This window comes from Anolis sagrei, chromosome 1, assembly GCF_037176765.1.
Source record: "Anolis sagrei isolate rAnoSag1 chromosome 1, rAnoSag1.mat, whole genome shotgun sequence".
NCBI lineage: Eukaryota > Metazoa > Chordata > Lepidosauria > Squamata > Dactyloidae > Anolis > Anolis sagrei.
Window position 1 is genome coordinate 163,170,584 of NC_090021.1, and position 15,291 is coordinate 163,185,874.

Here is a 15,291-nt window from a genome sequence, read left to right on the forward strand (position 1 = left end):
GGAACTGCGGAGTGTGCACGCAGTGTGCCTTTTATGCCCTGTGAGGGGACTGGGCGGGGTTACTGCCAAAACTTGCAATTTTAAACTTGGGAAGTTTCTGTTGGGGCCTGCGCAGGCGTAGACACTCCACATGTGTGAATTCACAGAGTTCCACTCAAAGAAACATGGTCACGGGTATGTAACCCACCATTATCCCTCTTACAGATGCAACTAGGCAACGAGCCTTTGGATTGGTGTCTCAAGCGTATACCTCAATAAGTGCAGATGACTTTTCAGCGTTCGTTGGGCTTCCTGTCGAGGAAGCAGTGAAAGGTACTGAAAAGCCTCTTACTCAAGGAGTGTGCATGCACCAGATTGACCTTGTGTTCATTCGCTATAGATAACACTATGTAACAAAACTGAAAATGTTTCTGTTCCTGGTTTGAAAGTATTGTTTCCTGTTTAATTGTGCAGTACTTGCTTTGAAAGTAGTTATTACGCCCAGTAACTTTGTTTTTGTGGCTGCCACAAGCTATGTTGAATTGGTTGAGAGTCTCAGAGATATTCATTGAAAAATTATAGCAAAATGTGCTGCAGGATGTCTCACAAAAACTAAGTTTTTGCAGTTTAAAAAACCTTTTCATGATATGATAAAAACCTTTCTGTTTTATGATAGAACCAATTGGGAATTGACATTTATAACCCAGGAACAAAAGTGTTTCATCGTGTAATACTCGTAGGTGTTCCATACTCTGTAGTGATTCTGACTGATGATACTCACATCTCACTCCTACACTGTTTTGCTATGTCTCAATAACAACACGAATATTTGTGTAGTTTTAGAAATATAAAAATAAGATGCATAAAAGTTGTAGAGAGAAGTGAGACACTGTTATATCAGAGCATATGTGTATATTCATGGTTTTCAAATGTGTGCATGTTTGAAACATAATAAGGAATTGCACACAACTCCTTGAGTCATCGTTTTAAAGCAGTAGGGAAGCTCATGAAGCATGATGTCAGAAGCATTAATTGGCCTTCTTCTCATATGGGCTGGGGTAGCTTTAATTAACTATTCACATGTACTTCAGTTCACAGGAGGTATGGGAGATTCAAATTATTAAGGAAAAGGAGTGCACTGCATAAAACATATAAAATATATCCTATTATGATTATAGGGTGTTCACAGTAAAATAAAATATTCAGGTTGAGCTAGCTTCCTTCTTTAGGCAACACAAAATGAAAGACTTAAATTATAATGAATTTGTCTAACACTTCACTCTTTCCTGTTATCAAGGTAATTAGGCTATTGTACTTCCATTTTGCTTATGCTTTTCAAATGACTCGGGTCCCTTCTACACTGCTATATACAGTGGGGAGAAAGTGTTTAGTCAGATACCAATTGTACAAGTTCTCCCACTTTAAAAGATGAGAGAGGCCTGTAATTGACATCATATGTAGACCTCAACTATGAGAGACAACATGAGAAAACACATCCAGAAAATCACATTATCTGATTTTTAACAAATTTATTTGCAAATTATGGTGGAAAATAAGTATTTGGTTAGCTACAAACAAGCAAGATTTCTGGGTCTCACAGACTTGTAACTTCTTTTTGAAGAGGCTCCTCTGTCCTCCACTCATTACCTGTAGTAATGGCACCTATTTGAACTTGGTATCAGTATAAAAGACACCTATCCACAACCTTAAGCAATCACACTCCAAACTCCAGTATGGTGAAGGCCAAAGAGCTGTCGAAGGACACCAGAAACAAAATTATCGTCCTACACCAGACTGGGAAGACTGAATCTGCAATAGGCAAGGAGCTTGGTATGAAGAAATCAACTGTGGGAGCAATAATTAGAAAATGAAAGAGGTACAAGACCACTGATAATCTCCTTTGATCTGGGGCTCCACGCAAGATTTCACCCCGTGGGGTCAAAATGATCACAAGAGTGGTGAGCAAAAATCCCAGAACCACACGGGAGAATCTAGTGAATGACCTGCAGAGAGCTGGGACCAACGTAACAAAGACTACCATCAGTAACACACTACGCCGCCAGGGACTCAGATCCTGCAGTGCCTGATGTGTCCCCCTGCTTGAGTCAGTACATGTCCGGGGCCGGCTGAAGTTTGCTAGGGACATTTGGATGATCCAGAAGAGTATTGGGAGAATGTCATATGGTCAGATGAAACCAAAGTAGAACTGTTTGGCAGAAACACAACGTGTTGTGTTTAGAGGAGAGAAAATGCTGAGTTGCATCCAAGCAATACCATACCTACTATGAAGCATGGAGGTGGCACCATTATGCTTTGGGGCTGTTTCTCTGCAAAGGGACCAGGGTGACTGATCCATATACAGGAAAGAATGAATGGGGCCATGTATCGTGAGATTTTGAGTGCAAACCTCTTTCCATCAGCAAGGGTACTGAAGATGAAACGTGGCTGGGTCTTTTCAGCATGACAATGATCCAAGCACACCGCCAGGGCAACAAAGGAGTGGCTTCGTAAGAAGCATTTCATGGTCTTGGAGAGGCCTAACTCTCCAGAAACAGCCAGAGGGTGAGAACTTTACCTTGGAACTCCTGCCTGGGGCCAGCCTTTCCAAACATACTGGGTGTGGCCCCCACAGCTGTGCCATCTCACCTGACACCAGCAGCAGATAAAACAGCCAGCACTGGACCCAGAGCCTGCTTTGCAATCCAACTATGTTAAGCCAATCGATAAGATCTTGGCACTATGGGACTTTTACCAACATGGATAGAGACACCTCACCATCACGAGAAAAAACACCCCCCATCTGCCTCCCCAAGGACCTCATACCATAGTTTATACCCCCCATGAAGAGCTGGGTTGCATTCCTGTGTTTAAACAGTATTCAGAGGACTCCTTAATTGTGAGGATCTGGGAATCTCTGGGAGAGCATAAAGAATGGGGGCGCATATTATGGGGAGGCGGGTGTGGGAGGGGGATGGTAACTAGACCCCTATAGGTCATTTTTAACTTGTGGAATTGTGCAATATAATAATTTTATTCGGCCATCACCTCAATCACTCTGACTTGGACACCACCTCAGCCCTGTTGACTTGTAAATGCCTTTTTTACTTTTAATGTTTTGACTGTTTGCTATTATTAGATCTAGTAGTAAACATGTTCTAAATGGTTGATTTACATATTTAAATGTCTAAGTTTGTTAATTTTGAGTTGTTCTATAAGTACACCTGATGTTGTTTATTTTATTGTTTATGATTTGATTTGTTTGTTATCTTATGCCAGCATTGAATGTTTGCCAATTTTCTGTCGTAAACCGCCCTGAGTCCCCTCAGAGAGATAGGGCGGTATAGAAATAAAGTTTATATATATATATATATAACTAGTCTCCAAATCTCAACCCTATAGAAACCTTTGGAGGGAGTTGGAAGTCTGTGTTGCCCAGCGACAGTCCCAAAACATCACTGCTCCTGAGGAGACCTGTATGGAGGAATGGGCCAACATACTAGCAACAGTGTGTGCCAACCTTGTGAGGACTTCCAGAAAACGTTTGACCTCTGTCATTGTCAATAAAGGATATATAACAAAGTATTGAGATGAACTTTTGTTATTGACCAAATACTTATTTTCCATCATAATTTGCAAATAAATTAGTTAAAAATCAGACAATGTGATTTTCTGGATGTGTTTTCTCATGTTGTCTCTTATAGTTGAGGTCTACCTATGATGTCAATTACAGGACTCTCATTTTTTTAAGTGGGAGAACTTGTACAATTGGCATCTGACTAAACACTTTTTCCCCAATGTAAAATCTAGATTATCTGCTTTGAACTTTGCAGTGTAGGCTCAAATAATCCAGTTCAAACCAGATAATGTGGATTATATGCTTTAATAACCTGGATTATATGGCAGTGTAGAAGAGGCCCTTGAAGCTTGAGTAGTGTGATTCACAACAAAAATAAAGAACAAGTTTAGAAAAAATATATGAATGATTTCTTTTTGTATTGATAAAAAGATAACTGAATGTATAGTACTTCTTCCTTATCTATAAGACTTCATTCCCCTGGTTGTAATAATAAGAGAAATTAAATTATTCTTTCAGGCGTGCTTGATCAGGGTTGGCAAGCAGATTCATCCACTCGCATGGTTATGCCTAAAAAGCCAGGTAGGTGGAGCTCTTGTTCTATGAGGATTTTTATTTTTGTGGAAAAAATGGGAGGCGGCAGGACATTTTTGATCAACATTGCCTTCAGTGAAAAATGTTTGAAACATAATTAGAAATTGCACACAACTCCTTGAGTCAAAGTTTTAAAACAGCAGGGAAGCTTATGAAGCATGAAGTCAGAACCATGAATTGGCCCTCTTCTCATATGGGCACAAGCATTTTTAATTAAGTAGACATTTTAGTATGTGAAGCTCTTAGATAGAGTTGAACACAATGTGCCTTAAACCTTTTTCTGAATTCTTGGCAGAGGATTCAGCCAAACAGGTTTTCCAGTGACCTTAACTGACATATCAGTATCAGAAAATAGGGTTGCCTAGCATAAAACTTGATCTTCCTTTCATTTTGTGCTTGCTGTATTAATGGAGTAAAGCACAAGAACACGTGGGCTGTTGTGTGCTTTATTTATTGGTTTAAAATGATGTGATCCAAACTAAATAAAATATCTCTAGTGCATGTTGGCTGTTCACTTTTTATGTTAGTGCCTTCCCTTTGGCATACCAGAATATCCCCTGCAGATGTTCCTTTTAAAAACAACAAAAAAGAGCAGCATGATTTGCTGCGGTGAACTCCCTATAAAGGAACGTGGAACCAATTTGTAGGGCATAAACACACAATTGTACTATAGCAAATAGTTGATTTTCAGCTGAGATGGGTTAATCAGGACAGACTGACACTCTTGGAAATATGGGGAAATGTTTGTGCGTGGGCACATACCAATACACCTTAAAAATAGGTTATCACCACCAATTCTCTTCATGTGTAGCAATGCTGAAATATTGCTTCCTGTGAAATGAGATTTCCCTCACCTCCAAGGTTTTTCATCTTAAAACAGCATCCTTTAAAATGACTTCAAAGGTGGCTGTTTTAAGGTATGAACAACAATTTTTTAATTTTTTAAACATCCCATTTAGTCCAAAACAATATTGATGTAATGCACTCTGTGGAAAATTATTTTGCAATGATCAAAAAGGAAATGAATTTATTGTGAAGCTTGTAATTCAAGTATAAAAAGACAGAGTGGTCAAGCACCAACACTTGAAAGTGGAATGTTTTTTCTTCTTGGACTCTGGGAATTCACACATATGGAGTGTGTGCACCTGCGCAGGCGCCAACGGAAAACTTTCAAAGTTTAAAACCAAAGTTTTGGCGGTAACCCCGCCCAGTCACTTCTCCAGGGCATAAAAGGCATCCTGGCCGCATGTTCCGCAGTTCCTGTTTTTCCTCACAAAGCTTGCTTTGGAAACTTCTCTGCGATGTCTATGACTTGATTTAAGCGGTGTACTTAGTGCTCCGCTAAATTTCCAGACTCTGACAAGCATGTTAAGTGCTTTCTTTGCCTGGGCGAAGCCCATGTTATTTCTTCCTGTTGACATTGCCAGTCCCTGATGACCCAGACTCGTTTCTCTACGAGCGAACTCTCGCTCCTTCAGCTTCTCAACCTTTGACTTCAGCTCCTTCGATCTCCAGCCCTCAACCTTGACTGCTGGTCTCGTCGGCTTCAAAATCATTGAGACCAACTTGACAGACCAAGCCGCCTTGACTATGGTAGCGGTTCTGGCAAGAACTTTGACCTGGAGCTCGATAGCTTCCGTTTGTTCCATGAGGTCAAACGTGGTGCCGCCGCCATCTTCTTCATCACTGAAGATTGCGTTTAAGAGGACGCATGAGGAGACTTGTCAATCTCAGTCGATCTCAACGTCACCGTCGATACCACCGACCTTGGGTAAATCCCTGGAACCACCGGGGTAATACCCAGACGCCGGCTAAAAAAAGGGCTCCTCCATACTCTTCTTCTTCCTCCTCGTCCTCCAAAAAGATGGTACCAACCTCCTCGGCCTCCTCGTCTGGCCAGTCTTCTCCGCTTCCAATAGCTCAACCTGCCAGGCCTTCTCAAGACTCCTCCATCCAGGCCCCCTCAGACGGAGAGCTCCAAGATTTGCCAGCCCAGTCGGAGTAAATGGTGGTGCAGGTTCTTCGGCAGCAACCTCTCCCACCACAGTCTTCTGCCAGACAATAATTCTTTCCACTGACCTCGACACCGGAAAGGGGCAGTCAGACCTCTTGACTGCCAAAAATGGCTCAAGCCTTGGCTTCCAAACAGGCCCCACCGCCTGCCTCTCCAGAACAGGCTCCTAGGCCTCCACCGCCTCCACTGCCAGTCCCTTCCTCTTCATCTTCTCATCAATCAGAGGATGGAGATAGCTGGTACTGCACCACCTGACATCCGCCAGGAAGTAGCAGCCAATAGTGAAAGGACCAAGGCAGTGACATCTCCAGCCCGTTCCTTGTTTGGGTATCAGCCAGCACGTCAACGACTTAAATCAAGAAATAGTTTTCTAAGATCTACAGAGACACTCGCTGGAATACCCCAGCAAGCGATAGTCCAAAAGTGGCAGGCTCAAACCCAGAACCTCAATCAATGTCTGATACCAAATGAGAGACTCCCCCCTGGGTACACAGAAAACTGGGCAACTTGGAAGGCGCTGAACAGACTGCACTCTGGCACCACGAGATGCAGAGCCAATCTTAAGAAATGGGATTACAAAGTGGAATCCACAACATGCAAGTGTGGAGAAGAGCAAACTACAGACCACCTGCTGCAATGCAACCTGAGTCCTGCTACTTGCACCATGGAGGACCTTCTTGCGGCAACACCAGAGGCACTCCAAGTGGCCAGCTACTGGTCAAAGGACATTTAATCAACTGCCAAGCTTGCAAATTCTGTGTTTTGTCTGTTTGTTTGTTTGTTTTTGTTAAAAATGTAATACAAACGTCTAGTTTCTGATGACACGATAAATAGAGGATGGAGATCATGACAAAGACATTGCTGAATCCATCCACTCGGGTTCCGTCCTATCATTGGGTCTGGACCGCTCTCCGACCCATGATGCCTACGAGGTCAACCTTCAGTCCCCTACGGACAATGTCAGGGCCTTTGCTAACTAGATGGACTGAATGGCTGATACCTTAGGTCTAGAGATTAAACAGACCTCCAAAGTTGTCACTGATCCTGTCTTTAAGAGGATACAGTCAGAGGCTCCCCCAGCTCCTCTTCTACCGTTCCTCCCTTATCTTCTCAACGTCATCCAAGTGTCCTGGAAGACTTCCTCTTAAACACCTCCAACTTCAAAACGCATCAAAGCTTGGTATCGTACTGACGATGAAGGACTCGAGTGGCTTAAGCACCACCCTGACTCCGTGTTGGCAAAGTCTGCACAATCCTCCGGTAGATAGTCCAAAACTATCTACCGGAGGAGCACAATCCTCCGGTAGATAGTCCACAAAGAAAAAGGACAGGTTACTCACCTGTAACCATGTTCCCTTGAGCGGTACTCTGTGAATCCACACAAACCCGCCCTGCCTCCCTTCAAGCAAACCTCCTTTCTCGTTGCCTTTGTGGCATAGGAACTGTGGAATGTGCGGCCAGGGCACCTTTTATGCACTGGAGAGGGGACTGGGAGGGGTTATCACCAAAACTTTGGTTTTAAACTTTGGAAGTTTTCTGTTGGAGCCTGCACAGGCGCAGACACTACATATGTGTGGATTCAACAGAGTATCACTCAAAGAAACATGGTTACAGGTGAGTAACTTGTCCTTATCCATACTATTGCACAGTATCTAACTTGATATGCTTAAACACTGGCTCTGTACAATTCTTAATGAATGACCTGATACTTGGTATTTTCTTGGATTTTTAGAGTACTTCAATTTGATTTTCTTAAATTATTGTGGCTATTACTGTTAAATTATTTTTTTATTAAGTAATATTATATACTGTTATAATTATTATTACTCCAGTCATACATACTGACTGCGATGACAGGTAAATAATTCTCCAATTGTGTAGGCAATATTTTGTCAGGCATTCTTTTCTAGCCTTATCTAAACATAGAACTTGCCATGTTAGGAAGCAAAATTTGGGTGACAGTGATTGCAGATTTTTTTCATAAAATTAGATGTTAATATCTAGAATTATATTATTAAGGTTGATGTTCCATGAAAACATAAAACATTTTGTGTATATATGTTTTAGGTCCCCAAGAGCCTTCCTTTAACAGATTTCACCCATTATCAGGTATGTGTTTATATTTGTGTGCTGTCTACAGATACTCCACATTGATGGTGGAGTCTTAATTCAAATTTGTCTTTAGACAAGGACAGATACAACAACTTGGAAGTGGATCCTTCTAGAATGTAAAGTCTGCATTCTCAATTGGATGTCTCCTGGGTTGCAAAATAATACAAATACAGTTAGCCCCCCATATCTATGGATTTTGTATCTATAGATTAAACCATCAGTAGCTTTGAAATATATATATATATTTAAAGATTTCAAAAAGCAAACTTAGATTTTCTTGCTTTATAGAATGATGCCATTCTACTACTCCGTTGTACATAATGGGATATGAGTATCCATATTTTTGTGAACCAGATTTCAACAGATATTAAGTGCTGCTTGTAGCTGCTACCTTCTCTTGTGTATGTTTTTAAATTTCTTGCAGAATGCCACGTGGCATCTACTATAAGAAATGCGAGTATTTATTTATTTATTTATTCATCAATTTTATATACTGCCACTCCCTGAAGGCTCGGAGCAGTTTACAATAAACACATGTAATACATTACATATAAGATCATGAAAAACTTCGATCAGCAAAATTCAAATGCCAGCCTAAATAAATAAGTTTTACAAGCTCTACGAAAAGAAGGTAAATCTCGGAGAGCTCGTGTTCCTGCTGGCAAGGCACTCTACAGATAGGGAGCCACCACCATAAAAGCTCTATGCCTATGAAGACATCAGGTGAAAGATCCTAAAATTGGGAACTTCAATGAGATTTTGATCGTCTGAACGAAGTGATCTTGGGGATTGGTAGGGGGTGAGGCGGTCCCTCAGGTACTCCGGCCCCAGGCCATATAAAGCCTTAAAGGTAAGAATCAGCACTTTGAAGGTAATCCGGTGCTCAATTGGAGTTTTGGGGCCCTATTCTAGCATCACTTTTTACCTGCATTGACAGGTATGGTCAAATTCCTATGGATGGAGGCTTGCAATTATAGTCCTCATTTACAAAAAGAAAGGAAAAGGGGATGACTCAGCTAACTATAGACCAATCAGCCTATTTAACATCATCAGCAAAGTATATGACAGACACCTAAAATGGAAACTACAGAATTGGATAGAACAAGAAAGTATGTCAGCTGACAAACACGCTAGATTTAGGGAAGTCTAATCTACCATAGATCAATGCCTAGTGCTCCAACATCTGATATTCCACCAGTAGCAAAACATCACCATGGCCCTTATGAACTTTAAGGCAGCCTTTGACTTCATCTCTAAGACAGTGCTATGAGAAAAATTAGAAGCCACCTCAATCAATAGACAGCTACTTCATCTTATCTGTCAACTCCATGAAGGGACGTCTCTCAAAATAAGATGCAACCCTCAAGGCCACCTCACTAATGCTGTTAGAAGGGAGAAAGGTGTTAAGCAAGGCTACATCTTGGTCCCATTATTATTTAATCTTTACATCAATTCCATGGTGGACCACCTTCTTAATATGAACTTTCACCCACCAAAACTTGTGGGTAGACATACCTCCACCCTTCATTTTTTGCTGGTGATGCTACTCAACTTTCAAGAAGACAAGTTGGACTTAAAAGAACATTGAGAACTCTGGCACAATACTAACCAGTTACAACTTAACTAACAAAAAACTAAAATCATGGTGTTTCCCAAAAGACCCAAGTTTCACCTCTGGAAAATAGATGGAAATAAAATCGAGTAGGTCTCATGCTTCAAATATCTGGGGATAGTCCTCCATTCCTCCAACAGCAGAAATGCCCATTAAGTTCATGTGGCTTTACACTAATGCACAGAGCATGGGAAATAAACAAGACAAACTCCAACTTTTAGCACAACACCGCAAGTATGATGTCATAGGCATCACTGAAACCTGGTGGGTTGACTCCTTTTGCTGGAATGTCAACATCGAGGGCTATACACTTTTTCACAGAAACTGAACAAAGGGGAGGCAAAGTAGCCTTATATGTCAAAAACTGTTATGCTGCAGCAGAGATGCAAGACAGCAATCCAGGAAACCAGTTTGAAAGCATCTGGATAAGAATCAAGGGAACTGGGACTCAAAAAGTTCTCATCATAGGCATCTACTACAGACCTTCAAGCCAGGATGAAGAACTTGATAAAGTCTTTTGCCATCAACTCTCCAAACAGGCACAAAGAAGAGATATAGTAGTCATGGGCGATTTGAACTATCCCCATATTTGCTGGGAAACAAACTGAGCTAAGAGTACAAAGTCCAACAAATTCCTCGCTTGCCTTGCATGGTCCAGAAGGTAGAGGAGGCAACAAGGGGGTCGGCTACTCTCAATTTCATCCTAACAAATGTGGAGGAACTGATTGATGCAGTTGAAGTGGTCATATCCTTAGGGGCAAGTGACCATGAGCTCCTGCAGTTTGAGGTACAAGGGAAACTAAGACTAGTCAAACCCGCATTTTGGACTTTAGGAGAGCTGACTTCTGAAAAATGAAGGAAATGGCTGAGCAGCATTCTGTGGACACATGCTAAAAGACAAGGGAGTTACTGATGGATGGGAGATTTTCAAGAATTAAATACTCAAAACGCAATTGCAGACAGTGCCAACAAAGAGAAAAAATAGGACAAGTGCAAAGAAGCCAGAATGGATGTCCAAATAACTTCTAATTGTGCTAAGATTCAAAAGAGACATGCACAAGAAGTGGAAAAGGGGAGAAATCAACAAAGATTAATTCCAACAAATAGCCAACTCCTGTATCAAAAAGGTTTGCACAATACGAGCTCAGACTTGCCAGGGACATTAAAAAACAATAAAAGGGCTTCTTTTCTTAATTCAGCAGAACAAGGAAGAACAAGGAGGTGATAGGACCTCTTCGAGGAGAAGATGGGGCAATGCTGACAGGGGATAGGAAAAGGCAGAACTACTTAATGCTTCCTTTGCCTCGGTCTTCTCACAAAACATGAGACAACAATGTGATGCGGTGGCAAAAAAAGCCAATGGGAGTTTGGCCTCCATCAATAGGAGTATAGTGTGTAGATCCAGGGAAGTCATGCTACCCCTCTATTCCGCCTTGGTTAGACCACACCTGGAATATTGTGTTCAATTCTGGGCACCACAACTGAAGAGAGATATTGACAAGCTGGAATGTGTTCAGAGGAGGGCGACTAAAATGATCAAGGGTCTGGAGAACAAGCCTTATGAGGAGCGGCTTAAAGAGCTGGGCATGTTTAGCCTGAAGAAGAGAAGGCTGAGAGGAGACATGATAGCCATGTATACATATGTGAGAGGAAGCCACAGGGAGGAGGGAGCAACCTTGTTTTCTGCTTCCTTGGAGACTAGGACGCGGAACAATGGCTTCAAACTACAAGAGAAGACATTCCATCTGAACATGAGGAAGAACTTCCTGACTGAGAGCCATTCAGCAGTGGAACTTTCTGCTCTGGAGTGTGGTGGAGGCTCCTTCTTTGGAAGCTTTTAAACAGAGGCTGGATGGCTATCTGTTGGAGGTGCTTTGAATGTAATTTTCCTGCTTCTTGGCGGAAGGTTGGACTGGATGGCCTATGAGGTCTTTTCAAACTTTATGATTATATGATTCTAAGATTGCACAAGGGAACTCATCAGCTGTACTAAAATATCTCAAATCAAGAGGGGTACACTCCATACCCGCAGCTCTCAAACTATTTGATGCCAAGCTAGTTGCACAACTCCTATATGGTGCCCAGTTAGACCACTTTCTTGACTTTACCCCATTGAGGAGTGTATAATCCAAATTCTTAAGATCGGCCTTCCAGGTGCCAAGGTGGGTCTCCAATGTCACCCTGTGTCTGGAAACTGGCTTCCTGAGTATTGAAGCCAGGGTATAGGTGGTTATACTGAACTATTGGCTCTCTCCCCTGGCCTTCCACCACTTTACTGTGTTGGATGACTTTCAGTCCAGATGGAAAAAGGCTGTTTATTTATTTATTTACTTACTTACTTACCACATTTATATGCTGCCCTTCTCAGGGGACTCAGAGCGGCTTACAATTAGAAAGTAAACACAATGTATTATTATTATCATAGCACAATATTAATATTATATATTACATTGTACTATAACATTATACTGTAATATTATTAGTAATATTACCTTTAATATAAAATATATAATTATAATATCATTTTATTAGTAGTAGTAGTATATTATATGTATATACAATATATTATATTATATTATATTATATTATATTATATTATATTATATTATATTATATTATATTAAGCACAGTGCAGGAAACAAGATGGAACTGCCTTCATGGCCCCTCTCTTCATTCTGATCTCAGAGCAGTTGGTGCAGGGGGGGGCGGTCGGGCTCCCATTTGATGACTCTGGAGGCAAGACGGAACTGCCTTCATTGCCCCTCTCTTCATTCTGATCTTAGAGCAGCCAAAATTTCATCCCTGGGCTTCCCTCTAGGACGCCTAACCAGTATGGGCTACGACCAAACAAAATCTCTGATTAAACAACAAATAACAGACATCGAGTGCCAGTCAGACTTAGCCAGTGCCCCGTCCTTTATCACCAATGGAGTCATTAGGCTTTGTACCTCCCCTATGAAATATCCAACCATGCTGGAGGTTTCCAGCCATAGGAGGGCCTTCACTCTGGCACTCTACCATGCACTCCCATATTGGAAGGCAGTTACCGGAAGACTCTGAGAGACTCTGCCCTTGTGACTCAGGACACATAGAGACAACAGAACATGTGCTCCTTCGGTGTCTATAGAGATATTCGATTCTGTCATGGCTATACAAACACCCAGGATGCTCTGGACGATTTTACCCTAGTGGTTTCAGACACTAACTCAATTATAACATAATGTCGCCAGATTCTGCACGGCAGCGATTAAAATCCGGCAGTTAATGACTGATAACACAAACTAGTACATGGTAGGACTTCATACTAGCAGAAAATTGAGATTACAGACTTTTAATTATAGTATGAATGTTGCTCCCTCCTATGTTTGACTGGACTTCCCTTCTCTGTCCCAAATGAGCACCCCTCTTCTCTTCCCTTCAGTTTCCCTTCCATTTAATTCCATAAAATGTGTTAGACTTTAATCCTTTATATGGCTTTTACCTTAGATTCTTAAGTAAATTATCTTAATGTCCTAACCATGATACACTTTTTAAAAAGTTTTAACTCTCTTGACCCTTGGCTCTGATATGCTTGTGCAGGGCTCTTCTCTTGAACTGGTCATTGACGATAATAAAATGAACTAATAAAAACTATGTTTCTTCATTTTCAGAACCTGCTCCAGTACCACCAATCCCTAATGAACAGCAGTTGGCACGATTAACTGACTATGTGGCTTTCCTTGAGAATTGATGACTCCACTCACTCTTTCATGAGAGCTGTGTTGTCCTAGACCCCTTTGAGATTATTTTTGTCCTATTAAATGTTGCAGTGTATGCACTATTATAGAATATGCTGGTAAAACATCATTTTTTATTTCATCTATGTCTATGTTTTGCTGGAGGAAGGTTTTGGTTCACTTTAACTCTAATAATTGTCAACTGGGTGCAGAGCAGCTTTAGATTTTCAGTTCTTGCTCTTTATTGTGAAGAAAGCAGCAGTCTATTAGAAATGTTGAGAAGTCTTGGTGATTGCAGTTAATAGATAAGAAATCAAATACTGAAGGAGTATAGAAGAAACTTGTTTGGGCAAAAAAACCCCCAAAGTTGTCCTTTTCCCAAGAATGATCTTTCCATAGGTACTGGAATCTGACTTCTGTGTAGAATACTGCAGCTTTTAATTACCTCCTTACTTAAAGCAAAATATGTCATCCTTTGTTCAACATTACGTGTTCTTTCAAATATAATATTTGAGCACCAAATAGGTCTTCTGCAGAGCCACAGGTATCAAAGAATACCTGTGAGAAGAGAAGGAAATGTGGAGGTTAGAAAGCTTCGTGGTGAATGGCAACAGTATGATATCTGCATCAGGGTTTTAAGTATGTAAGCTTTTAAATAGTGTCAACTGTTACTTCTTTAAAACAGGTGTCTCTTTCCCCTCTTTTGGTCAACAGTTTTTCATTGCCTGTCCTTCTGGCATTTGGAAGATGTTTATTGTCATTGGAAAATCAGACCTATGGTACAAATGTCTGCAAGTGTACTGCAACTTTGAGTCTGATAGAATATTGCTGGATTTGGATTGCTGTGACCTTCATTGTGCATTGTGACCTTCATTTTTAATGTTGAAAGAAAAAAAAGCTTACCATTCTCCTGCATTTAAATGTCCGTCATTCTTTTTCTCTCCCCCTTTTTCTGTCAATTGTTAAATGGCTCACTTCTCAGAAATAGTTGCTGTTTGCTTCTATAGTGACACCTTTCTCTTATTTACTACTATATCCATCTGTCGATGTTTCAGGTGCCCTTGGGTGCAAAAAGGCACTGATAAGTATATATTTTTTCAAGAGCCTCTTCCTGAGCAAAATCGCTGATCTCAATCCATTATTTATTTGAAAAGAAATTTAAGCCTCAGCTCTGTAAGTATTTGTAAGCTTAATATTGGTAATATTAAAACATGTTTACACCACTCCAGTTTCTTACATCATTCAACTTCTTGTTTTCTTTCTCAGGTTTTTTTAGCGTTAATATTAACACAGCACATAGACTGGTATCATGTCTAGCAGTAAAAATCCTATAGGATCTATATTTAGTACAGTATGCAAATTAAAAAAGTTTCTTTCCAAAGGAATTGTCGTAACACTGAGATCTTTATGGACTTTCTGTGCATGCGTCGGAGAGACTAGATGTCTGACAAACCCTCTCCCCAGACCTTATTTTTTTTAGCCCAACTGAAGGTAAAGAGAACAAAGTAAAAGCCATCTACTTAATTGGGCAATAAAGGTCAGCTGAAACTCTGAGAGACTGGAGGAGAAATTATTTATAACTCCAGAAAGAAAAGAAGAGATCCCTGGTGACCGGTTGCTGAAGAGAAATAAAAAGATGGTGCTCAGACTAAAGGAATTGGGACAATTCATCTGAGAAATTGAGAAAAAT

The 15,291-nt window shown here is 40.8% G+C and overlaps 1 protein-coding gene across 3 annotated transcripts in view; it reads left to right on the forward strand.

Annotated features, from left to right (window-relative positions):
• Window positions 1-14,824, forward strand: part of COPS8 (COP9 signalosome subunit 8) — a 32,193-nt gene extending 17,369 nt beyond the window's left edge. For 2 of the 3 annotated variants that reach the window (XM_060783514.2, XM_060783522.2), the window contains exons 5-8: window positions 205-312; window positions 4,073-4,135; window positions 8,229-8,270; window positions 13,536-14,824. In XM_060783514.2, the coding sequence (XP_060639497.1) occupies window positions 205-312; window positions 4,073-4,135; window positions 8,229-8,270; window positions 13,536-13,615 (293 nt within the window). In that variant the 3' untranslated portion in view covers window positions 13,616-14,824. The remainder of the gene's footprint in view (window positions 1-204; window positions 313-4,072; window positions 4,136-8,228; window positions 8,271-13,535) is intronic. The other variant, XM_060783530.2, reaches the window with a different exon arrangement.
• The last annotated feature ends 467 nt before the right edge of the window (window positions 14,825-15,291 follow it).